A 25455-nucleotide genomic window follows, 5' to 3' on the forward strand; every position below is an offset into this window, starting at 1 on the left:
TCACGCCCTATTTGCATGATTGCCTCCCGTATATGACCCCAAATAAATAAACCGGTAACTGTAAGACCTGGGAGGGAGGCATCAATGGCTTTCAAAAACATAGTGCCTTTGCAGCAAGACACTAAAATATCGTACACATTCCGCTTGTGTACGTCTAACCATCCGTCACACAATATAGGGCAGCCATACTTCTTCCATGTTTCCTTCAAGGGCTCTAGCTGCAATTCTATGCATGCTCTTTCCTGCTTGAGCTCACGTACTCGCAGAGCTTCAGATGAAGGGCCTTGGAGAGGAGAGCAAGGAGGAGAGGAGAGGGCTGAGAGGGTGAGAGGGCTGAGAGGAGAGGGTGAGAGGAGAGGTGAGGGCTGAGAAAGGTTAGAGGAGAGGGCTAAGAGCTCACAGGAGTCAAGGAGTAGCACACAGGAGCGGCGATGCAGAGAAACAGCTCTAGTGGAGCAGGAGCCACTAGATGAAAAGCTAGGAAGCGACGTTGACACCCAAGTGCTTCGGAGGGCTGGGACATGGAAGCTACTGGATGATGCCCAACCCAACTCTTTATCTCCTTCCATTCATTTCATATTTATTTACAAATGTTTCCTTGAATTACGCTACATATATACGGGTGTGATAGACACCTCTAGTTTCCTCATTCTTACACACGTCCAATCTTTGGTAGCACTAGATGGCACCGCCCACAAGGAAGCCAAGGTGCTGCCCATGTGGCAGCCACATCAATCCTTGGTTCACCCCCCCCATGCTCTCCTCATTTGGGGGCTTACAGATGGGGAGGTGGCCACTTAATTTCCAACACCCCCTTTCACCGACACATCTTGGCCCGATGCCAACTTGTCGATGAAGATGTGCCGCGCAGGTAAGTCGCAAATTTGGGGCAAAAACTGCCCCCTAAGAAACGCCATTTTCATTTTTGGAAACGGCACGGAAACACCATTCCGTTTCGGGTGCCCAGAAATGCCATTTCTGGGCACTACGACCGTGACTTCCTGTTCTTCGACAACACCTTCAAGCTCACTTTCCAACTGCCTCCTTTGGCAAGTTCTTTTGGATCTTTGGCAAGGCGAGCAAAGTTTGATATATTCTTCATATGGGTTAAGTATTGGGCACTCTGGACTCTGTGGAAAGACAAGAATCACAAAGTCATTCAAGAGTCTACTCCTTCCCTTTTCTTCTCTTCTCGGATGTCGCTCAAGCAATCCTTTTATGATTGTCTGTCGGTTCGTTAGATAGACTACAGTCTCTACTTGTCTTATAATGAGATTTTATGATCTCGTACTTGCTGATCTTTGCTTTGGGGACAACATCTTTGTAATATAAAGGCAAATGGATTTCACCCCCCAAAAAAAGAAGTGTGTGTTTCGCACGCAAGGGGGGACTTAAGTGTCATAAAAACCAAAGATAAAATAATTGACCCAAGACAATGCGTGTGGGTGCGTGCACACCAATATCTTGTTTCTAATGCGTTTGAAATCTAATAGATCCTCACCTCACTCTTTATCAAACCACATACAATATCATATTAAAGTTTTCCATTGAAGAATTACAGCAGCAACCTTACACCTCATAAACCAATCAAGTGTCAAAAATGACAAACCATGCTATCTTAATTAAAACGAGAGACTTCTCACCCTTCTTTATAAAAGGCACCAGCTGAGCCACTCTTTGGATTTGCATTATTGTCATAGGAAATAAAAACATGCGCAACACAACAGCTGAGGAAGCTATGGTAATCCACCTACAAAAAATTCAAGAGAGATCAAAACTCATTGAAAACAGTTGTTACAACCTTTAAAACAATGCTGGTCCAAATATAAGTTGTCATATCAAAATATATATGACAAAATGCACATAACGTACTGCGCGCGCATGCACATACACACACATGAATCCAAGAACATGCCCAAACTCACCCTCTAAAAACACAACAAATAGTGCAGTTTAACTCTCATGATAGTGGCTCACAAGGTTTAAAACCATAAACTCTATCATCCATAGTAGAGGGTACAAGCATATACATGTCAACAAACAAATCTCTATAAATGGTGTCCCTACCCTCCTCTGATAATATCCACATAACACAAAGATATGGTTTGTTCAAGAGCCGACCAAATCTGTTTTGTTGTTTTGCAAGGGCCTACTTGACTTCGAGGTTGATCCACTCAGAGTACTTGAGAGCGAGATACTCGCAAGATGTACCACACATCACTGGATATGGCCAACACCTACTGCATATGGGAGCAATTCATAATCTGATTACAAACAACGGTCTTCTCATATGGCCGCTATCAGGAGGCTCACCTGCATCCCCAAGGAGGGGACACGAGTACAGTAGACTACTTGTTGGGATCCCCAGTTTTTTTGTCACATATACATGATCTCACTATCCCTTCCCCCCCCTAGGCATCAACCACTCCTATATGACGTTCAGCATCTCGACCTCCATGCCAGCCACAGAACGGGATTGACCAACCCCCACTTGGATCCAAGTGCACTTTGACCATGCCCTTGATGCAATATACATGTGTCATCTGTCACGTGAGCTACCTGACTCCCTTGGAGACTACGCAAACCTCGCCAATGCCGTTCAACCGTGTTACCGCCGCAATGATGTACAGTCCAACCTTCTAGTAGCATGAGGCAGGATGCGTTGCCAGCTGGCTTTCCAGATCCAAATGGAGGATTCCTTGTTTGTTTGTGGCAGCGGTACTTGCCAATCACGTGCAGTAGGAAGGGAGTCTTTCATGGAGGCACGCTTTCAGGCAGGACCCCGAGCCACAAGGAGTTATTCCCACTACCTCAGGTGGCAATATGTTACTTGTATGTATTTTGTTTGGACATTATGACCTAGCATATCCAGAGGGGGCCTCCCATTGTTCTGTTGCAGCTACTGTCTGATGAGCTGCTGGAGATCCGGATGGGTCAGCCGATTGCCAATGCAGGAATCCAGACACGGTTGATTGATCCTTGTGAGCTGTGATATGTCCGTTGTCATCGGAACACTGAAGTTCATCAATTTAGCGACAGTGTACCAGTTTGGATTTAAGAGGGGGCTTTAGAGGAGGCTACCTAGCTCTGAGATATAGATGCCCATGAACGGAAGCAAACCTTGCACCGGTGGCTATATCAGTTGGATTATTGTTTCAGTACCTTCTGTTGGAGTAATGTACCTCTACCAACAGTTGGATTGTTGTACCAGATGACCCATTGACCAATACCAGCCCATAGGAGTGTACCTAGCATTTGTGGCCTGGAAGCAACAATTCTAGGTTTCCAATGACTGTACTGAGGCAGTTTGCAACAAGGGGGGGGCTTCTTCGACAATATCTATGGAGATCTTCAACGATGTATTATCACACGACGGATTCCTCCACTTGTTCACACACCCAACTCCCTGCCTTTTGTGTTCCATCTAGGAGCTAAGAGGGGCTGTTGGAGGTCAACATCTCCTCATGTCACCTTAGTGAGAGAGGGCCACTGCTTGTGGGTGTGCCCCCCCCGTGAGCTTAGGCTAGTCTCGAGAAAGGGCCTTGTTGTGGGTGTGCCTGTGAAACCGGCCTCTAATCACTCAGAGGGCAATGGAACTAAACCTTTAATCACTTCAGCACTTATTTACAGCTCACAAAGCATATATCACAACCATTAACCATTGCATGATCACCATTTGGCATTTACCCATTTGTTCACAAACAAAACCACTGAAAAAGGGATGGAGGCTAGAATGCCCCTGCTCAACAGACATAGACAAGTGCACCCGATTGGCCCCAAACACCGTGGCGCCCCTTTCGGTATTTCTTTATATTTCACAGTGAAATGATTACAAGTTGCATCTGGGAGACCTTCCCTGCAACTGAGCACCCAGCCCCAATTCACTAAGCCTTCGCAAGGCTTTCAAGCATATAACACCATCACATAAGTGCACTTAACCCGTAGGCTCAACCCAAAGGCATTCTCTTTTCCGAGTACAATTCCATTGGCTGTCCAGATGCAATCACACTGCACCCCAGCTGCACTCTCTTTGAGTGGTTTCCAGATGGCATTCACAAAGCTTTTCAAAGCTCCAAAATAAAATCAGCAAAGTACCCAACCAAAGAATGACTCATGTAGCACTACCTGGGCACCTGTGAGCCAAGAAAGAGGCGGCACACGAGGCCAACCAATAGCTTATGACAAAAAGAAATTGCAGTAGCAAAATCACAACTCACCAAGCCCTGAAAACTCGAACCAAGTCCTCAATCGCCAAGAGGACATAGTAGCCAATGCCCAATTGCATTCTCAGCCAAAGAGGAGTGCAAAGGCATGAAGAAAGAGCATTTACAAGAGCCGACCAGCAAGAATTCCACTGAAAAATGCGAAAAGAAGCACTTCTGTCGCGAAGAAGTGGGAGTTATTGGGCTCAAAAGAAGCGTGCTTCAGAGAGGAATGCATTGAGAAGGTTTTGGAGAAGTTTCATCGCCGGAAAGTCCTCCAAAACTGAGAAAAACCAGTCAACCAGCGCATCGAACCACTCGAAATTCAACAGAAAGCTGTAGCTTTACAAGAGGAGAGGCCCAGGAGGCGGTAGAAGAAAAAAGGTCCAGAACAAGCCACTTTTGCAAATTCGACCAGCAAAAGAAGTGCTCAGCTCTGCCCGTTCTACCAAACGCACGGAGGGAAAAGCATATCACTACGAAGGGGAGGCAGAGGAGAAGCCATCGGGCCAAACGGAAGTCGAGGAATCCAAACGGGTGAGGAGTTATGAAGAAAAACGGAACTCAGCTGAAGGAGGCTGAAAAACCAGTCCAAAATCTCAACAAAGGGAGAAGATGAGAGAGAAAACCACACATGTGAAGTTTAGAAGGCCCAGGAAGGTCCAGGAATGGCAAAGGAGCATGTAGAAGGCACTAGAGCCACCTGGAACTCTAGGGGGGCCACTGAAGATACATGGCCCTCTAGGGGGCCCATTAAAAATGCCACGTCATCATTTCCTAACAACCACTCTTTTAATTCCTTGGAATGCCTTTGGGCCTAGGGATTAATTACGCTTATGTGCTAGGCACCATGCCGCGTTTAATTACACATTATTAAGCCCACGCTTGGACTTTTAAAACCAAAGTTGTCACGGTCTTGTAGTACATTAAAGTACCTAGAATTTCACGCCCCCGTGACATACCCCTCTCTTGAAACAGCAAACCACAGTTTGCTGCCCCAAAACACAGGAGCAAGCATGAAATATAGCATAAAAGAGTATACAAGAAAGCCGCAGCTATAGTATACAGAGACAGTGAAAATATGGCTAGGAGAGGCATGCATCCATCCATATATACTGCTCAAAATCTATGTGATCCTCGGCGATCAATAGTCAAGATGCATCAATATCATGAAGCCTCACAGTAGAAATACTGTCAGCTCAGTATCTCGGATGAAACATACAGTGTCATCAAGCGACCTCATGAAATCACAGTGAGCCCGTCTGTACTGAGGGAGTGGAGGTGCTACCCCCCTCTCGAACATCAGGTAATGCTCCAGACGCTCGCTCTGCTGAACTACCTGTAGGAGCCCGGACCGCAGTCGGCTCTAATTGGAAAGCATCAAGGTAAAGCTGCAATATCCCAGGTGAATCTGCCAGTTCACCTTCCTCCATCCATTTCGCATCAAGTGATGGGTAATTTTGAAATTTTACCAAGTAGCGACGGATAACTTTACCCTTGAGCTTTCTATCTCTGTGTGCCAGAATCTGCTCTGGGACCAGAAGTTCATCCTGTTCTTCCACTTCAGGCTGCACCTCATCAGGTACATCCTCTGGAATATCTCCATGATATTGCTTTAATAAACTCACATGAAAGGCATTATGTATCTTCCAATGCGGAGGCAACTTCAGCCTGTAAGCTACCTCGTTTATCTTTTCAGAAACCTGGAAAGGACCATAGTAACGCATGTTCAGCTTTGTGTACAACCTTTCCTTGCCTTTCTTATTTTTCAGCCTTGCCTTCTGAAAACGCAGCAAAACCCAATCACCTTCTGTGAATACCAATTCCCTGCGGTGCTTATCTGCTGCTCTTTTCTGCTTGTCTTGACTTCTTTGCAAGGCATATTTGATCTTCTTGTAAGCCTCTTCAAGGCTTTCCACAAAACGATCAGCTTCGAAGATTTTCTCTTTTGTATGCAAAATGGGAGGTATCTTCCTAGCACCTTCCACTATTTCAAAAGGTGCTTTACCTGTGGATGTGTGCACCGTATTATTGTAAGCATATTCCAGCAAAGGTAAATAATGCTCCCATTTGCTTTTGTGGTCTAAGACATAGCATTTAAACATATCCAAAATGGCAGAGTTTTCCTGCTCCGATTGTCCATCAGACTGAGGGTGAAAAGATGACGAAAAATTCAGCGTAGTGCCCATATTTTCAAACAGTCCTCTCCAAAAGAGGCTGGTCATCCTCGGATCTCTATCACTGATTATGGATTCAGGCATCCCATGATACTTGAAGACATGCTCCAAAAACAATTTGGCCATTTGATCTGCTGTAATTTTCTTTCTTATTGGCACAAAGTGGGCTTGTTTGCTAAACCTGCAAATTATTGTCCACAATCCATCATGTCCAGTAGGAGTACGTGGAAGATCAAACACAAAATCCATAGCTATGCTTTGCCATGGTCTATCCGGAATTGGCAAAGGGTGTAACAACCCAGGTGCCTTCTGCCTGTCAAACTTTACTTTCAGACAAACCATGCATGTTCTCACATATTCTTCCACATCTTTCCTCAAAGATGGCCAATAAAAGTATTGCTCCACTGCTGTAATTGTTGCTGTAATTCCCCTATGTCCTGCATATGGAGGAGCATGACTTTCCATTATGACTTTCTGTCGCATCTGATCAGTGACACAGAGTCGTCCATGCATCAAAATGAAACCCTCTTTCAACATATAGTGATCATGCCTTTGACCATCAAAAAGCTGTTCATAAATAGTTGAAAAATCAGCATCATTAACATACTGATCTTTCATCACATCTAACACATTGTTGTAAGCAATGCTCACTGCTGAAACACTGGGTTTCTTGGAGACTGCTTCAGGCTGTGGTTTCCTGGAAAGTGCATCAGCCACGACATTTTTGTTACCTGGCACATGTACAATTTGAAAATGAAACATTGAGAGGAAGTTAGCCCATCTCATGTGCTTTTCAGATAATTTCTAAGTGACTGATGATCTGTCTGCACATAAAAATCAGCTCCAAGAAGGTAATGTTTCCATGTGGTCAAAGCATGTATCACTGCTAACATTTCCTTCTCGTATATCTGCAAGTACAATTCAGCATCTTTGAGAACTCTACTCTCATATGCAACCACTCTGCCATCCTGCATCAAAGTGCCTCCTATGCTGTTTCCACATGCATCACAAGTTACAGCGAAGGGTTTTGCAAGATCTGGCAAGATAATAACGGGTTCAGAACACAATTTTTGCTTCAGCTCTTCAAAAGCTGCATTTTCCTTTGGTCCCCACCGAAACCGTACAGCTTTCTTTTGTAAAGCATGCAAGGGAGAAGCAATTTCTGCAAAGTACTTTATAAACCTCCGATAGTATAAACACAACCCAAGAAAGCTTCTGACTTCATGCAGATTTTTCAAAATTGGCCAACTCCTTATGGCCTCAACTTTTGCAGGATCCATCTTGACTCCATCCTTTGACACTATATGACCGAGAAAATGAATCTCATGCATAAAGAACTCACTTTTCTTGGTGTTTATTAATAGCTTGTGTCTTTTCAACTCTTGAAACACAATAGTGAGGTGTTTCCTGTGCTCCTGCTCATTTTTAGAGAACACAATGATGTCATCGAAGAAAGTGCCCACAAACTTTCTGTGTGCTCTAAAAATTCTGTCCATCATTCTATTGAAAGTGGCACGTGCATTAGTCAAACCAAAAGGCATCACAAGGAACTCATATAAGCCAAATGAAGTGCGGAAGGCAGTCTTGTAGACATCTTCAAGCCGTATCCTTATCTGATGGTATCCACTTTTAAGGTCAATACGACTGAACATTGAGGAACCTTCCAACCGATCCAATATAGCATCAATGCGTGGAATTGGAAAACGGTTCTTAATTGTGACTTTATTCAAAGCCCTATAATCAATACACATTCTCCAACTGCCATCCTTCTTTTGCACAAGCAACACAGGGGAACAGTAAGGAGAATTACTTGGCTGTATTAATTCCTTTTCCAAGAGTTCCTTCACTTGTGACATTATCTCTTCCTGTTGTGCCTTACTGACACGATAGGAAGGTATATTAGGCGGTGAGCTTCCTGGAATTATATCAATTTGATGATCCTCGGGCCTCTTGGGAGGTAATTCTTGAGGAAGTGCATCTGAGAAACAATCTTGAAAATCTGAAATAAAAGCAGCCCTTTCTCTATCTAAAGCAGAAATAGTAGAGCCTTCCTGAACTGGTTGGCTGTCCTCTTTGACAAAAATCAAGTACGCTGAAATATGACGCTTTATTACATTGGAAATACAAGAAGCTGAAACTACAGGGATGGACTCCCCTTTCAACTTTACATCAAGTACATGATTTTTGCCTCTATGAGTTAAAGAAATCTTCTTGGTTCTCATCTGCACATCAGCCCCCACCCTGTACATCCAAGGCATCCCAAGCAAAGCATCACACTCTGGCAAAGGCATAATGTAGAAGTCCTCTGCATCCTGATATCCCTGGATATGCATCCTCAACTTGCCAATGACAGGAGTGACAGGTGTGTTGAGTTCAGGGTTGGCCATATCACACATGCCGGATGGCCCCATTTCCCCAGGCTCGATGCCAAGCCTTCCTGCCATATCAGGAGTTATGAAATTTGCCTTTGCCCCAGAATCAAAGAAAAACAAACAATTTTGATTTCTGATTTTTCCCCATGCTCTGCACATCTCAGTCTTTTTCATTTCCTCTTCATCATGTGCATGTGGCAAACTCCCTATCACATCTGGAAGAAGTCCTGCAGAAGGTTTAGGCTTTTTGCTCTTCCGATCAGCCTGTTTATCACCATTCTTATCATCATCTGACCTGTCTCTTTTCTTGAATGGGCAATCATAAGAGCGGTGTCCCTCTCCTTTGCATATAAAACATTTGTTTTGCTCCATGAGTGACTTTTTCTCTTCATCAGATAACTTGGTACGGGGCTGTTTATTAGGCTGTCCACGCCTTTGACCAGCTTTGAATTGGGCTTTTCCTCCCTTTTGAAACGGTCGTTTGCCATAATTTTTATTTTCAGATTTGATGTCCTTATCTTGGTGTTTGGCAGCCCGTTTGTTGTCTTCTTTCTTGCTGTCCATAAAGCCCAAATTCTTCTCCTGCATCCATGCATATGCTGTCCTTGCATTCTCAATTAATTGAGTCATAGAACCCACCTTGGTTTTGATGCAATAATCACGTAGCTCACTAGGCAATCCACAACAGTACCTCTCTATTTGCTCTTTCAAAGAAACATGCCTGTAAGAGCTCAATGGCAGCAAAACATCCCAAAACCTCTGGGTGTAATCATCAAGATTCTTGCAAAGTTTGTATGACAAGTCATGCCAGTGTGAAAGTACTTCAACTTCAAAAGTTGGAGTAGGCCAAGTAGAAGAGAACACTTGCTTAAATTCCAGCCAAGTAGTAGGTGCATCTCCATGAAGCATAAGGTTGGTGTACCACTTAAGTGCATTGCCTTTCAAAAATGTGGCAACCTTCCTCATCTTGGATGCTTCTGTAAACAAACCCCCAAGAAATGCAGCATCAAACTGTTGAAGGAATGTGAGGGCTTTGTACCTGTCCTGTACTCCATTATATGTATCAAACTTAACATGAGAACCACCATCCTTAAATTCTTTATATACATTTGATATTGGCTGTCCCAAAGATGGCTGTATATTTGCAGCATTCCCTTCACTAGGGAGAGCCATGCTTGGCTGAACATTAGGCATGGGAGCATATGCTGTGGCTTGCATGCCTGGCTGCATTCCCACATTGTCATACATGGCTTGTTTTCTATGCCCAATTGGCGGTGAAATCAACATAGCATCAAAGACCGAATCTGTACCAAAATATTCAGGTTGCTGCCTCAAATATGGCTGAGGTGGTTGAGCCACATTTATGGACTGCACATTATTATTTTGAGGAGTAGAAATACCCAAACCAAGGCCTTGTGCTGGCTGCTCATACTGTTGCACTGGATGTACTTTTTGTACCTCTTTCTCAAGTGCTCTTTTGGGCGATTCCTCTCTCTTGGAAGTCACTTTCTGAGTCATTTTTGATGGCTGTCCCTCATGGGAAACTGATGCATGAGTGTGCGGTCCGCCATGAGAAGCTGATGCATGTGTGTACTCACTCTTTCCGTGCTTGTGATTTCTTGATTTCTTCTTCTTCTTGGCATTTGTTTGCACAATCTGAGCCAAATTTTGAGCCAGCTGAGTCAAAGCAGTCACTGCACTTGCAAGCTGTGCATTCAACATAGTAGCATCATCTGACTCACTGCTAGAACTAGTATCACCGTTGAGCTCAGTTGTAGCTTCATGTGTGGCCTGCTCAAAAGGCATTTGTTGTGCTCCCTGCAGCTGTACACTAGCTGGATCATTAAGGCTTTCCTGCCTTCTCCTTTGAGGCGTTGTGGAGCTCTCTTGCTCAGGGGTACTCACCATGTTTATGGTTCTAATATTCAGCTGTCAAAAAGTGCAGCAAAGATATCCTTCCACCAAACTACCGAGGCCCACCTCTTGAGAAAGAGTGTGTGGTATCCCGGCAATGGAACCAATGAAACCGGCCTCTAATCACTCAGAGGACAGTGGAACTAAACCTTTAATCACTTCAGCACTTATTTACAGCTCACAAAGCATATATCACAACCATTAACCATTGCATGATCACCATTTGGCATTTACCCATTTGTTCACAAACAAAACCACTGAAAAAGGGATGGAGGCTAGAATGCCCCTGCTCAACAGACATAGACAAGTGCACCCGATTGGCCCCAAACACCGTGGCGCCCCTTTCGGTATTTCTTTATATTTCACAGTGAAATGATTACAAGTTGCATCTGGGAGACCTTCCTTGCAACTGAGCACGCAGCCCCAATTCACTAAGCCTTCGCAAGGCTTTCAAGCATATAACACCATCACATAAGTGCACTTAACCCGTAGGCTCAACCCAAAGGCATTCTCTTTTCCGAGTACAATTCCATTGGCTGTCCAGATGCAATCACACTGCACCCCAGCTGCACTCTCTTTGAGTGGTTTCCAGATGGCATTCACAAAGCTTTTCAAAGCTCCAAAATAAAATCAGCAAAGTACCCAACCAAAGAATGACTCATGTAGCACTGCCTGGGCACCTGTGAGCCAAGAAAGAGGCGGCACACGAGGCCAACCAATAGCTTATGACAAAAAGAAATTGCAGTAGCAAAATCACAACTCACCAAGCCCTGAAAACTCGAACCAAGTCCTCAATCGCCAAGAGGACATAGTAGCCAATGCCCAATTGCATTCTCAGCCAAAGAGGAGTGCAAAGGCATGAAGAAAGAGCATTTACAAGAGCCGACCAGCAAGAATTCCACTGAAAAATGCGAAAAGAAGCACTTCTGTCACGAAGAAGTGGAAGTTCTTGGGCTCAAAAGAAGCGTGCTTCAGAGAGGAATGCATTGAGAAGGTTTTGGAGAAGTTTCATCGGCGGAAAGTCCTCCAAAACTGAGAAAAACCAGTCAACCAGCGCGTCGAACCACTCGAAATTCAACAGAAAGCTGTAGCTTTGCAAGAGGAGAGGCCCAGGAGGCGGTAGAAGAAAAAAGGTCCAGAACAAGCCACTTTTGCAAATTCGACCAGCAAAAGAAGTGCTCAGCTCTGCCCGTTCTACCAAACGCACGGAGGGAAAAGCATATCACTACGAAGGGGAGGCAGAGGAGAAGCCATCGGGCCAAACGGAAGTCGAGGAATCCAAACGGGTGAGGAGTTATGAAGAAAAACGGAACTCAGCTGAAGGAGGCTGAAAAACCAGTCCAAAATCTCAACAAAGGGAGAAGATGAGAGAGAAAACCACACATGTGAAGTTTAGAAGGCCCAGGAAGGTCCAGGAATGGCAAAGGAGCATGTAGAAGGCACTAGAGCCACCTGGAACTCTAGGGGGGCCACTGAAGGTACATGGCCCTCTAGGGGGCCCATTAAAAATGCCACGTCATCATTTCCTAGCAACCACTCTTTTAATTCCTTGGAATGCCTTTGGGCCTAGGGATTAATTACGCTTATGTGCTAGGCACCATGCCGCGTTTAATTACACATTATTAAGCCCACGCTTGGACTTTTAAAACCAAAGTTGTCACGGTCTTGTAGTACATTAAAGTACCTAGAATTTCACGCCCCCGTGACAGCCTGCCCCCATGAGGATAGAATAGGGTAGAGCTCTTGTGCTGGCAGGTGCTTTTGGAGCAGAAGACTAGGCCCCAACAACCCCTTCTTATAGACCGCTGGGTCGGCCCCATCACCGGGCCAGGTCGGCCATAGGCAAGGGGGGCCAGCCTCCTTAAAAGGGCTGCGTAGCAACCTCTATCCAACGGGGGAGGGTTGGCCCTATAGGGCTGATGCCCAACCTTCATATGCAGGGAGGGGGTGAGTCCCTTATATGGGGGAGAGGCAGCCTAGTCGGCCCATAGAGGGCTGTGGGGCCAATCCACTTGGTTGGCTGGTTCGTCTCCTATCAGACTGGCTAACAGGGGGGGGCTAGGGCTATATATAGGCCCCCCTTCTCCCCTCATTTCTCATTCACTTGAGCAATCCTTTCATCCATCCTGGTGGAGCAGTTCTTCCATCTTGTCGTGCATCTCTTGGTGGAGGTTGTTGAGCAGTCTTGTGGAGTTCTTGACCAGCCTGTTGTGCAAAGGTCTTCCCACGGGTGTATGTTGGGTGCAAGAGGCAATGGAATGGGAGTGGAGTGCGGGAAGCAAACAACAAGCTAGAGCAAAACGTAGTACTGCTCAAATGGATAAGAGGAAAATACAAAGGGTGGCCTATATGGCCCCCAAGTCAACCATATGGTTGGCCAGAGAATTCAACTCATAGAGTTGACCTTACCGACAAGGCTCATACCAGGGCTAAGTGCTAACAAACTCCCCTCCATGGTATGGCTGAAGTATCCTGAAAATATATCAGGAATACTTGGAAACTACACCATGGTTGCACATATTCGTCCCAGAGGGGTATAGCAACCTATGATATGTACAAAGTGATCCTTCACGTAACAAAAGGAGCCAAGTGTAAAGCATGTCAAAATGCCTAAAACTTGGGACGCGGTAAAGCTTTCGTGAAAAGATCTGCCAAGTTGTCCTCGATGGGAACATAGGACAACTAGATGTCTCCATCGGACAGTCACTCTCGAACATAGTGACAGTGGACTTCAATATGCTTTGTGCGCGCATAAAACACTAGATTTCTAGCAACCGCCAAAGCACTCTGGCTGTCGGTGTAGATCGTAGTAGAGTCGGGCTGAATGATAACAAGATCTGCAAGGCCAAACGCACTCTATTGTAGCTGTGAAAGCTGCTCTGTACTCAGCCTCACAACTGGATATGGCAACTGTAGGCTTCTTCTTACTGAACCAAGAGATGCATGAAGCTCCAAGCATAAAACAGTTGCCATTGTGTGACACCCTAGTGTCGTAACATCCTGCCCAGCTCTCCGTGAATGCATGCAAAACAAGTGGGGCCTCTAAACCATAGAGTAAACCCAAATGCTATGTGGCCTTCAAGTATCGAAAGACCCTCTTCACTGCTTGCCAATGCTGCATACTAGGCTTGTGCATGTACATGTTGAGCTGAGAAATGGCATACTGAAGATCAGGCCGGGTATGACAAACGTATATGAGGCAACCAACAGCCTACTGATAAAGAGATGCATCAAATGGCGGACTTCCATCCTCAAAGGAGAAACAAAAGCCAGGCTCCAATTGAGTAGAAACTAGCTTGCAATCCTTGAACAGGAAGCGATCAAGGAGCTGTCCAATATACTTGGACTGACTCATCATTATACCCCCCTCAACATATGCAAACTGCATGCCCAAATAATAGTGCAACAGGCCCATATCTGTCATGGCAAAAGATTGCTATAAATCAGCCTTGAAGTCTGCAATTTGTTCCATATATGGCCCAGTGATAAGCATGTCATCCACATATAAAATCATTTGCCCGAATTCTTGAAGAAATGGAATTCGTGAATCCCATCCACCCAAATAAAGGACCGTTACGAACGACGAGGAAACCAACGAATTTGGGTAAGAAGCAACATAGAATGAACCAGATTTTATACCTGACTATTCGGTTTGATAACCCGAATTAAAAATTCTGATGCACTCTTTCGGACATAAAGAGTGGCCTAGGTTGGGCTATTCTGAAAGCCACGAGCTGTCAAAAATGCATGTATCTTTGCATACCATGCTCAGGGTGCCTACTTCAAGCCATAGAGGGATTTTTTGAGCAGGCAAACCATATTTTCAGAACCTAATTGTTAAAAACCAAGTGGCTGAGTGACATAGACCTCTTCCTGAAGATCACCATGAAGGAAGGCGGTCTTGATGTGAAGCTGATGAACCTCCCAATGCCCGTGAGATGCCATAGCAATGACACACCTGATACTAGTAATGCGTGAGGTGGGAGCAAAGGTCTCCTCAAAGTTAATGCCGTGTTGCTGTGCATATCCCTTTGCAACCAAGCGGGCTCTGAAGCGGTCAACACTGCCATCAGCTTTCCTTTTCACCTTGTAGACCGCCAATGGCTGGCACACTTGCCTACTGGCAAGTAACACAACTCCCAAGTGTTGTTGGCATGAATGGATTCAAGCTCAATCTTCATGGCATCCATCCATTCCCTGCTGTTAAAGGCATCCTTGCGACATAAAGGTTCCTCATTGCAAGCAGTAGCAACCAAAGCTACAGCCAAATAGTTGCCATGCATCTGTTTATGCGCACCTCTAGTGCGGAGTGGCAAAGGCTCAGCTTGCTTGCTGTCCCTGAGTGTGTCCAAAAGCCATTTCGGGACTGATTTTTGCTGTTTAATGACAGCACTCTCCTATGCAACTGCCTACTCAATAGTATGATCATCAACAAAAGGCATATCAGGCTGAGCAGGAACTATTGGAGGAGGATGTGCACTGGTAGAAGTGTATGGCACAACACTCTACACTGGCTGCTCTGGATCTGTGGGTGACTGAAAGAGAGGCAACAATGTATCAAAGACATCTGAGGAATCAACAGTAGGCTGTTTTTTGCATTCCAACCAAGGTAAAGGCACATTTTCAACGAATACAACATCCCTACTGACAATGACCTTGCCCATACAACCTGTATCCCTTGCTCTGCACTATAACCAATGAATATGCATTTTACAGCTTTGTCTTCAAGCTTGTGCCTCAGCTGAGATGGCACATGAGCATAAGCCAATGACCCGAAAACCCACATATGAAAAATTTCAGGTTTGCGACCGTGCCATGCCTCATAAGGTGTTATTGTCTTCAATGCCTTTGTGGGTGCCCGATTAAGCACATAGTTGGAGCACATGACAGCATCCAACCAAACTTATTTGGCAAAGACTTTCCTTTGAGCATGCACCTGCCCATTGCCATCTCTGACCGATTTTTCCTCTTTGCCAACCTGTTCTGCTGCGGAGTATAAGACACTATACATTGATGAATAATACCCCGAGCTGCCAAAAAATCAGAGTAAGGAGCTTGTTCCCTGATTCATTTTCAGCCATGGCAAGCCAATGTCTGAAGCATGGGAACACATCAGCTTTGGCCTTCATGCCATATATCCAAGCAAATCTCGTGTAGTCATCCACAAAGGTAGAAAAGTAAAGGTAGCCCCCAAGAGATGATGCCCGCATCGGCCCGCACACATCACTATGCACAAGGTGAAGCTTCCTGGATGCACCACCTTTCCCATCCTTTGGAAATGGGAAACGGTGCATTTTGCCCGACAAGCATCCCTCACAAACATGTTTAACCGGTGCATGCATGGGTGGGAGAGCAGCCACCATGTTTTGTGAATGTATTTTAACCAAGCTTCTATAGTTGAGGTAACCCAACCTCACATGCCATAAGTGGGAATCTGAAATTACATATTCAGCCACCAAATTTGCCTCCATAGCAGGTTGTTTGTCATAAACATCAAGATGATATAGCCCAGAAGCAAGTGACCTAGTAAGTACTATGATGTCATCATACCGGTTGTCACACACCACATCGATAACCATCAAAGAGAACCCGAAAGCCATTCAAAGATATGGCTGCAATGGAGATGAGGTTCTTTCTTGTACTTGTGACAAACAAAACGTCCATGAGCGTGATCGTATCACCTGAAACTGAAGTGCCCTCGACCTGGCCAATCCCTTTCACGGGATATGATGCATTGTTGGCACATGTCGCTATGCCACCATGTAGAGCAGCCCCCAATGTCTAAAAGAGTGATCTGCAAGAAGTGATGTGCTTAGAAGCACCATTGTCGAAGCACCAATCTGGCTTGGAATCTAAGACAGACAAGGCTGTAGCATGCTTCTCTGGATGGTACTTGCATGTCATTGTGAAAGCCCACTCATGGTGAGTAATGTTTGCTGCCTAATGACCATGATCTGGGGCAGCAGCAGTAGTAGTGACAACAAGTCCCTTTTGTTGTTTTTTCTTTTCAGAAGCGATGCGCTTGCGACATTCAGAAATGTCATGTCGTGGCTTCCAGCAGTAATTGCAACATTTGCTGTTTTTCTTCTTTGCATTAGACTAGCAGAATTAGATGAGTGTCCAGCAGTAGATGAGCCTCCAAAAGGCCTGGGTTTGCTGTAATTTTGCCCATTCTTTCCCTTATTTTTGTGATTAGCGACAAAAGCCTGATTTGCAATTTGAGAAGCAGCACGATTTGTGCAACTCTGCTGTTCCTGCAAGAGAAGGGAAACAGCTGGTCAAAAGCATAAGTGTTGGGATTGCCCATGGCAACCAACCTCAATGTAGTAGCAAACCCCTGGTAGGACTCAGGAAGTCCGTTCAGTGTCGTGGACACTACCTGAGCATCTGAAATAATTTCATCCACATTAATGAGCTGCTCTTGAAAATCCTTGATTTTTGTGATGTCTGCATCCATGCTGTCCCCCTCTTCCATTTTGACATTCTCCAATCGCTTGCGTAAGAAAGCAACAAATGCCTCATTGCGAACTTGGAAAAGGTGAGCCAAGATGTCCCACGCAGCCTTTGATGTTTGCAAGACCGAACGGGAGGAATGATATGTCTCTTGACTAAAAAAGCAATGATAGAATGTGCTTGGGCATCTCTACCATCCCATCTGGCCTCTTCCGGTGTAGGAGTTGTGGCTGGAGTAGTAGTAGATCCAGAGGTGGCTGTAACAATTGCACCAGCGGTGGCAAATCCAGAAGTGGCTGTAGCAGCTGCACCAGCTGTAGCAGTAGCAAAAGTGGATGCCACAGAGGAAGGTCGAAGATCCGATCCTGAGACAATACCCCAAAAAATTGGGTCCATCAAGCTTGTCCTCAACCGAGAACATACCCATCCAATCGTTGCTTCCCATGGCAAAAATAAATCCCTGAAGAAAAAATGTGCGCTCAAGAGTAGCCTCAAGGCTTTCACTACAAAATGACCTGGCTGTCCAAAAATGACAGCAAATGTCCGGTAGTGACAAACCAAAAATTGACTGCTCAAACAATGAGCTAAATACACGTGCTGTCCCCAAAAATATGACCTGCAAAACAATATCTGTCAGGTCAAAGGACCCCCTTCCAAAGATAGCTGTCTTGCAAAAATATCAGCCCAAAATAAGGGGCAAATGTCTGCAAATGTATCCAATGATCGATTGAGCTGTAAATGTCCCAGATGGAGGCTGCGTGCCTCAATCTGACAAGACAACAAGCCCAAATCAAGGGGCAAATGCATAATATACCCAAATTGAGGTGAATAAAGCAAATGTGGTGCACTGCAATGGACAGCAAATCTGGCAGAAGCCCCAAAATCTGAGAGGGCAAATATGCCAAAATGAGGGCGAATTGGGAGAAACCCCAAATTGTACTGCAAGTTGCAAATGTGAGTCAATGTGCTGCAATTCCAAGACAATGTCAATGTTCCTGCATGTCAATGTCTACCAAATGCCCAAAATTGGCTGTACCAAGCCAATGTCACTACAAATTTCAACAAAATTGACAAAACCCCCAATTTCTAGAAGGGCAAAACTGTCCAATTTGGGCAAATGATCAAAAGCCCCAAATTTTGCTGAAATAAAGCAAATGTGACAAAATAACCTACAAATCTAAACACATCCCGCAATCTGTCAGCAATAGATCCAAAATCCCCAGTATCGGAGTGGAAATGAAGTCAAAATAGGGCAAATACTGCAAAGCCCCAAAATGTGACCAAAAGGAGCAAATGTCGCTGCAAAATTTGCAAATGTGACACAAAATCCCCAATCTCTAGAGCAAAATCACCTCAATGTCACTGCAATGTGTGCAAACGTGACATAAAAGATGGTGAAAAGCTTCAAATCCAACTGTACCAGGCAGATCTGAGTCAAGAGGAAGAGAATCCCAGCCAAATGGTGCTAGAGCAGGTTGGAGCACCTGGAGGAAGGCCCAAATGACTGAAAAGAGTCCATATCTGAGCAAAAAACCTCCAAAACTATGCCAAATTGCTCGAAATCAACTTCTGACAAGTCATAGGGATTCCTGGCAGCATCCCGCACCTGTCCGCACAGGTCCGTACGGATAAAAAAATTCAGCCAAAATGGTGCAAGACAGGGTTGTTTGTATGTGAGCAGCTCAAAATTTTCAAAAAACGTTAAAAACACCTCAAAAAGTCAAAAAATTATTGCTGGACTGTTTATTTGCTCAAAAAACAAGTTTCTAGCGATGAAACGAGGCACCGAACTGAGCTGGAGCAAAATGGCAAGTAGAAGCAATGGGAGAGCACGAGGGAAGGCAGGTAGGACCAAGAGAACCTGCTCCGATACCACTGTTGGGTGCAGGAAGAAATGGAATGGGAGGGAAGTGCAAGAAGCAAACAACAAGCTGGAGCAAAACGTAGTACTGCTCAAATGGATAAGAGGAAAATACAAAGTGTCCTATATGGCCCGAAGTTAACCATATGGTTGACCAGAGAATTCAACTCATAGAGTTGACTTGACCTACAAGGCTCATACCAGGCTAAGTGCTAACAGTGTAGAGGGGCTATTGCTAGAGATCACTTACACTTCTCTTATTTCTTTCTCTCCCTCTCAGTGTCGTGTGTGTGAGGTTTGCTCTCTCTCTCTCTCTCTCTCTCTCTCTCTCTCTCTCTCTCTCTCTCTCTCCATTTATGTTCATTTCCGACGCACTTCACATGGTATCAAAGCTAGAGCCACGGTTGGCTAGAGACCCGAGGAACTGAGGGAGTGTTGAGCTAGCATACATAGAGGAGATTTAGGGTGTTGTTCTAAGATGTCTCTGCAGAGCGTGTGCGAGGAGTGGATTGTTCGGCTGCCCAACAAGGGGTGACTTTGAAGGGTGTTAAGGTGTTCCCAAGGAACGGATAGGGAGGAGTGAAGGTATACTGGGCTATCAGCCCCTTCATCCTCTTCCCCAATCCTCTCCTTTGGTCAACCTTCTATCCCCTTCTATCCCATCCACCTTCTCCTTCAGTTCAACTCTCTCTTCGCTCTGACATGGTGACTTTGTCAAAGATGGTAGAGAACAACACAAAAATACCAGTTTTGCCCATGTTCCCGACTGACCGTCAATTGGATGGGCTCAATTACGCAGTCTAGCGGGTGATGATGAGTCTGTGTTACAGTCATATGATCTAGCAGACTTCATATTCATAGATGCCAATCCCCTTGCATCTAATCTTGGCATCTTGGAGGAGCAGGAGACCGAGTCCCTGTCTCAACTCTGCAGAGGCCACCCACGACACGGAGAGCGCCCAGAGCACACTCGATTGAGGTTCGCCCTATCACAGCTTTCCTCAGAGGGGACCGCCCGAGACGAGGGGTCACTCTGAACATAGCTCACGGGTTCAGAGATCGAGGAGACCACGCCCCCCTCCGATGCCACAGTATGAGACAGCCAGACAGACTCAAATTCGAGACATTCATTGCTCATAGACGAGCCACCATAGTGCCCAGTTTCGGTTTCTGAGTTTACAGTTCCGGTTCTCAGCCTGCCCCCGATAGCAGATAGTATATGATATGATATGATATATTTTTTGTACTTGTTTTTGTTTGAGCCATTGAGCTCTTTTTATTTCAGCACAGTACTCAGCAAAGAGTCTTAGCGCGCCCTTTGCCTCAGCCCCTTGTGGCTTGTATGAGTTTTCCTCTTTGGTGTCACTTTGTCCCATAGGCCCGCGAGGCCTTCTATGGACGTTAATATATATTTATTTCTTTCTCTCTCTCTTAGCCCGTCGTCGCCGTCCGTCAGCCATACCGCATCCCATAGTCTTACCTCAGCCCGCCGTCCGTACCTCACAGCCCATCGTCCATACAGCTCTCTTTGACTTGTTGTCCCTACAGCTTGTAGCCCATCATCCGTATAGTTCATCATACATCCCATCAGACCTCTGTACATCCCCTGTTAGACCTCCGTACATCCCGTACATACCTTCTTCTCCATCCTTTAGTTAATCCTCCTTATACCTAACAGGTTGCAACAGCCAGTAGTTCCAAGAGGCCTCTAACCCCTAGCTGGGCTCAACCCCTAGCCCAACCGGGGGCGTAGTTTAGCCCAGGGTAGCAACAGAGATGGCCAGCAAGGAATGGCCAAGCCTCTCCTCGAAATCCCCTCCCTCAACCCCAGCAGCATCAGCCAGTAAGGCGCCATATGTCACAGTTGCAGCGATGACACCCTCTCCGTATGCGCAGGCCCGAATTACCACAACCAAGACACCCTCTCCATATGCTCACACATATGTACGAGGAGGTTTGGATCGACCCATAATTGGGCAACATGAACAGATTTTTTATCTACAGCAGCAGGTAACAGAGTTAAAGATGCAGCTGGCAGATGCCATAGCTAGAACTCAGGTTCTTGAAGGACCTGGCAAGCAGGCAGTAATTGATGAGGCTGTAAAGTCTTGCAAGGCTTCCCCCCCTACCCCCCAGCTGGTCTCTCCAATCAAAGATCTAGTTCACACTGAAGTACAGCCCGCTAAGAAGGAAGTGATTGTGGAGTTTTATACCAAAGTAAATAAAGCTGACATTCAAGAAGAGATTAAAGAACATGCAGCTAGATGTGATAATGCCTTGAAGATAAGAATAGGGGGACTTCCTGAAGGATGGTATGAAGAAGAGGACTCTTTCAGTGACACTATAGCACATGTCAAAGCAGCCATGCCCAACATTGATTGGACGGTTGACAAGGGTGATGATGTCGATGATGATGATGAAGCCAAACCAACTCAAATCTCACAATCTCAAAGGTCATGCTATCATTACGCTCAACTCACGCGATCTGTGTATCAAGATTCTCCGACAATCTTATAAATTGAAAGGGACTAAGATATGGATAGCTGAGGAACTTACACGAGCTCAACTAAAAAATAAAGCAACGGAATAAGCTAAAGTAAAGGCTGCTAGGAAGGATGGAAAATGGGCAGTATATCGTGGAGGCATAGCAATCATTAAGGAGTTTAAATCTAAGCCAAAAGACTCTCAATCTCAAACTCATGTATGGCTGATTATGTTTTTCAAGCTATAAGGTAGGTACTCTAAATAATTGGAGCTGCTCTTTGCACTCTTTGGGAGCTGCCATGTGCCCTCCCTAAGCAGATGTACTAGATAAGTTTTTATGTCCCATAGACGTGTTGGTCTTTTGTGGACGTTAATAGAGCCGAGAGGAGAGCAGTCTGAATGAGCAGCCAGCACAGTACCATCGAGAGGGGCGCAAAGACCACATGCGCGACAGAGAGTCCCCAGAGTACACTCTATTGAGGTCTGACCTATCACAGCTTTCCTCAGGGGGGACCGACAGCCCAGAGAGTCTAGAGAGCGAGGAGAACGCATCCCCCACCGCAGTGCGAGACAGCTCGACAAACACAGATACAAGACATCTTCACAGCCCACCAGACATCCATCACTGTACCAGGCTTCGGTTTTTGATTCTGTTTCTGTTTTTGTTTCTGAGTCCCGGTGCCGAGGCTGACTTATTTTTCAGTTTGTTCCTGATAGTAGATAGATTGATCTGGCCCACTATGCAGTTGCAGTTCACTATTTCTATGATTATGACTTTGTTAGCATAGATCAGTACTCAGCAAGGGTCCTAGCATGCCCTTAGCTTCAGCCCACTGAGGCTTGTATAAGTTCGCTTTTCTGTGTACTTTGTCCCATAGACCCGCGAGGCCTCCCTTGGACATTAATATATACCTTTGTGAGACTAGAATAGATTTGTTGTTGTTCTAAAGATCAAAAAACTACACAGAAAGTAAAAGAGAAAATGAAAGAGAAGAAAAAAGAGGTAAACAAAAACATTTATGAAAAACAAAAGGAAGACATACTTAGCAAGCAAAGCAACACTTATGTCGTCATCAGTGCCCAAGCATAAGCAGCTATACTCGGTTTCTAAAGACCCGCGGAGTCTCTTGGGCAAACCCAATGCTTACTAAAATACGTCAAATAAACAAAAGAGAAAGAAAACAAGAAATAAAGAAGAAAGGAAGCAGGTGACTAAGCAAAAATAAACAAGCAAGTCAAGAAACAAAATCTTACAAAAAACTGGAATATCGCTCTCTCTCTCTCTCTCTCTCTCTCTCTCTCTCTTATTTAAAACATAAAAAGCTAAATGGCCCTTTACACTTATGTATCGTTTCCTACAAAGAGGCAAAAATACATTTCTAACTTAGCATACTCAAACAAACTCTCTTTTGAAACTAAAAGAAAAACGGACTATTCAGCTCCCCGCTTTTTGTTTTCAGCTTATGTTCAATCATTCTAAACATACCCAAGGCCGATAGACCATAGATAAAAGACTTCATATCTAAGATTGTGCGTACTTTTTTCATTATTTTCCTTTGATTATACCTCTTGTATAATAGTAAAGTGATCAAATTACTACATTGAGTGATAAACGACTCCTTAGTTGTACTTCAGCTCTCCGTACCCAGACCTCCCCATCTTACCTACTTTCTCTTCTACACTTATTGCCCTTACGTTAACTATCCGCGCTTTGATCCGCTCTCTGAATCTCTGATCGTTGTTAAAACTCTCACGGGCGATGGCTTTCTGTTGTTCCACCCAGCCATTTCTCAAGGATAGTTTTTCGTCAGATTACGTATATTCCTTCGTTATTTTCCTTCATACTTATCCATGAGACCCTCAATTCCCTAGATAGTACTCCTTGCCAAATGTCATCATTATAGCCTCTCCACTTGGTGCACCTTTTTACCCCTCTCTTGGGGCACATTAAAACCCACTTGCCCCTTGGCATTATTGCACATTTAGGTGCACCTAGGGCTTAGCACTCAAAACTATCTAGTCAATGCCATTCCGCCCTCACCTAGGACCTTGGCAGTTACTTCTCCTGACCATTTTAATTACGCACATTAACTATTACAAAAGTTGGTCATCTAAGAGAAAATGCCCACCGATCTATCCGAGGTCATGCTATCCCGGCTAGAGCATAACATTCCTTCCCTCTTCAAGCATCAGCGTCCTCGATGATGAAATCTGGAAACGCTCTCCGTAACTGGTATACGGATTCCCAGGTAGCTTCCGATAGAGGCTGACCATGCCATGCAACCAACACCGTGGGTATCTTCCGATTTCGTATTTGCATTGTTCCTCGGTCCAAGATTCTTGTTGGCTTGCGCCTTGCAATATCCTCTATCTCCTGAAACAAAACCACACCTTCGATTAGTCAGTCACCTGTATGCAAAAACTTCTTTAAGCGCGAAACATGAAAAACCGGGTGCACCTTACACCCCTGTGGCAATTCTAACTTATAAGCTACACTGCCTATTCTCTTTAGAATTAACCACGGCCCACAGTATCGAGGTGATAACTTAGCACACTCTCCTGAAGTCAACGACTTCGAGTGCGAAGGAATTCTGAGAAAAACTTTTTCCCCTTCTTCAAATACTCTTATAGACCGATTTTCATCCGCATATATCTTGGCCCTATCCATAGCCTGGCGGATATTAGCTCTTGCAAGTGCTAGCATCTCCCGCATCTGAACTACAAAGTTCGCGGCACTAGGCACTTTCTGAGGTATTCCAACTATAGTTGGATTGGCTGGTCTATAACCATAGTGTTCAATTCAAACGGACTGAACCCAGTAGATGAATGTTTCCTATCATTGTAGGCAAACTCCAACAATGGCAACCACTTGTCCCATGTATGTTGCCTCAATGATACATATGCCCTCAGCATATCCTCTAAAGTCTGGTTGACTCTCTCCGTCTAACCATCCGTCTCAGGATGATCCCCACTACTTATTCCCAACTCAGTCAGTCCTTAGTGTCTCAAATACCGCTGTCCAAAAATGACCGGTAAATCTAACATCTCTGTCTAACACTATGGATCTAGGCAATCCATGCAGACGAAATATATGTCTAATGAACAAATCCGCCACTTGCGGGGCACTAACAGACTCTCTAGTTGGAATAAAGTGAGCCATCTTGGTTAGACGATCAACCACCACAAGGATAGAATTATATCCTCCTTGTGTTGCAGGTAGCCCTACAATAAAGTCCATGGAAATGCTCTCCCACTTACTTAGTGGTATCTCCATCCGGGTGGCTTCACCCGCTCGGCCTTACTTACCTGACACGAGAAACACCGTGTCACATATTCATGAATATGCTTTTTCATCTTTGGCCAAAAGAAATCTCGCTTTACGAGATCATATGTCTTCTCGACTCCTGGGTGTCCCGCACATGGGCTATCATGGCATTGTCGAATGACTCTCTGCCTGAGATCATTCTGACCAGGTACTACAACTTTGCCATTTCTAACTAGCATACCATCCCTTATGGTATATCTTGCATAAGTTTGGCCTTTTCTGGATGCCAGGTCATCCTTTTCACTTTCCCCGGGTTTTAACACATGAGCCTTAGGCCATAAGCTCTGGACAAACTCGTCCACCTTTTAAGTTTCTCTAATCTCGGTCATTAGAGCACTCTCTAATACCGTGAAACTCAGATTGTCCATAATGCGAGACAACGCATCAGCCACCTTATTATCTTTTCCTCTTCGGTACCGAATCGTTAGATTAAACTCCTGCATGAGCTCTGCCCACCTAGCTTGGCGGCCCCTCAAGTCAGGCTGTTTACAAAAATGTTTCAGAGTATCATGATCTACATCCACATAAAACTCTGAACCATACAAGTAATGCCTCCATGTTTTCAAAGCATGGATAACAGCATACAACTCTAATTCATGAGTTGGCCAATTCCTTTGAGAGGGAGAAAGCTTCTTGCTTTCAAAGGCTACTGGCCTTCCCTCTTGAA

General features: G+C 45.0%; 1 protein-coding gene across 5 annotated transcripts in view; it reads right to left on the bottom strand.

The window, feature by feature from the left end:
• LOC147882185 (ALBINO3-like protein 2, chloroplastic) overlaps positions 1-25455 on the bottom strand; it is a 134273-nt gene that overhangs the window by 95094 nt on the left and 13724 nt on the right. For all 5 annotated transcript variants that reach the window (XM_087401814.1, XM_087401813.1, XM_087401815.1 and 2 more), the window contains exon 2: positions 1644-1750. In XM_087401814.1, coding sequence (XP_087257940.1) covers positions 1644-1750 — 107 coding nt within the window. The remainder of the gene's footprint in view (positions 1-1643; positions 1751-25455) is intronic.

Source organism: Dipteris shenzhenensis, chromosome 30 (genome assembly GCF_047967505.1).
Source record: "Dipteris shenzhenensis isolate YYH24624 ecotype China chromosome 30, Dip_SZ_1.0, whole genome shotgun sequence".
Lineage (NCBI taxonomy): Eukaryota > Viridiplantae > Streptophyta > Polypodiopsida > Gleicheniales > Dipteridaceae > Dipteris > Dipteris shenzhenensis.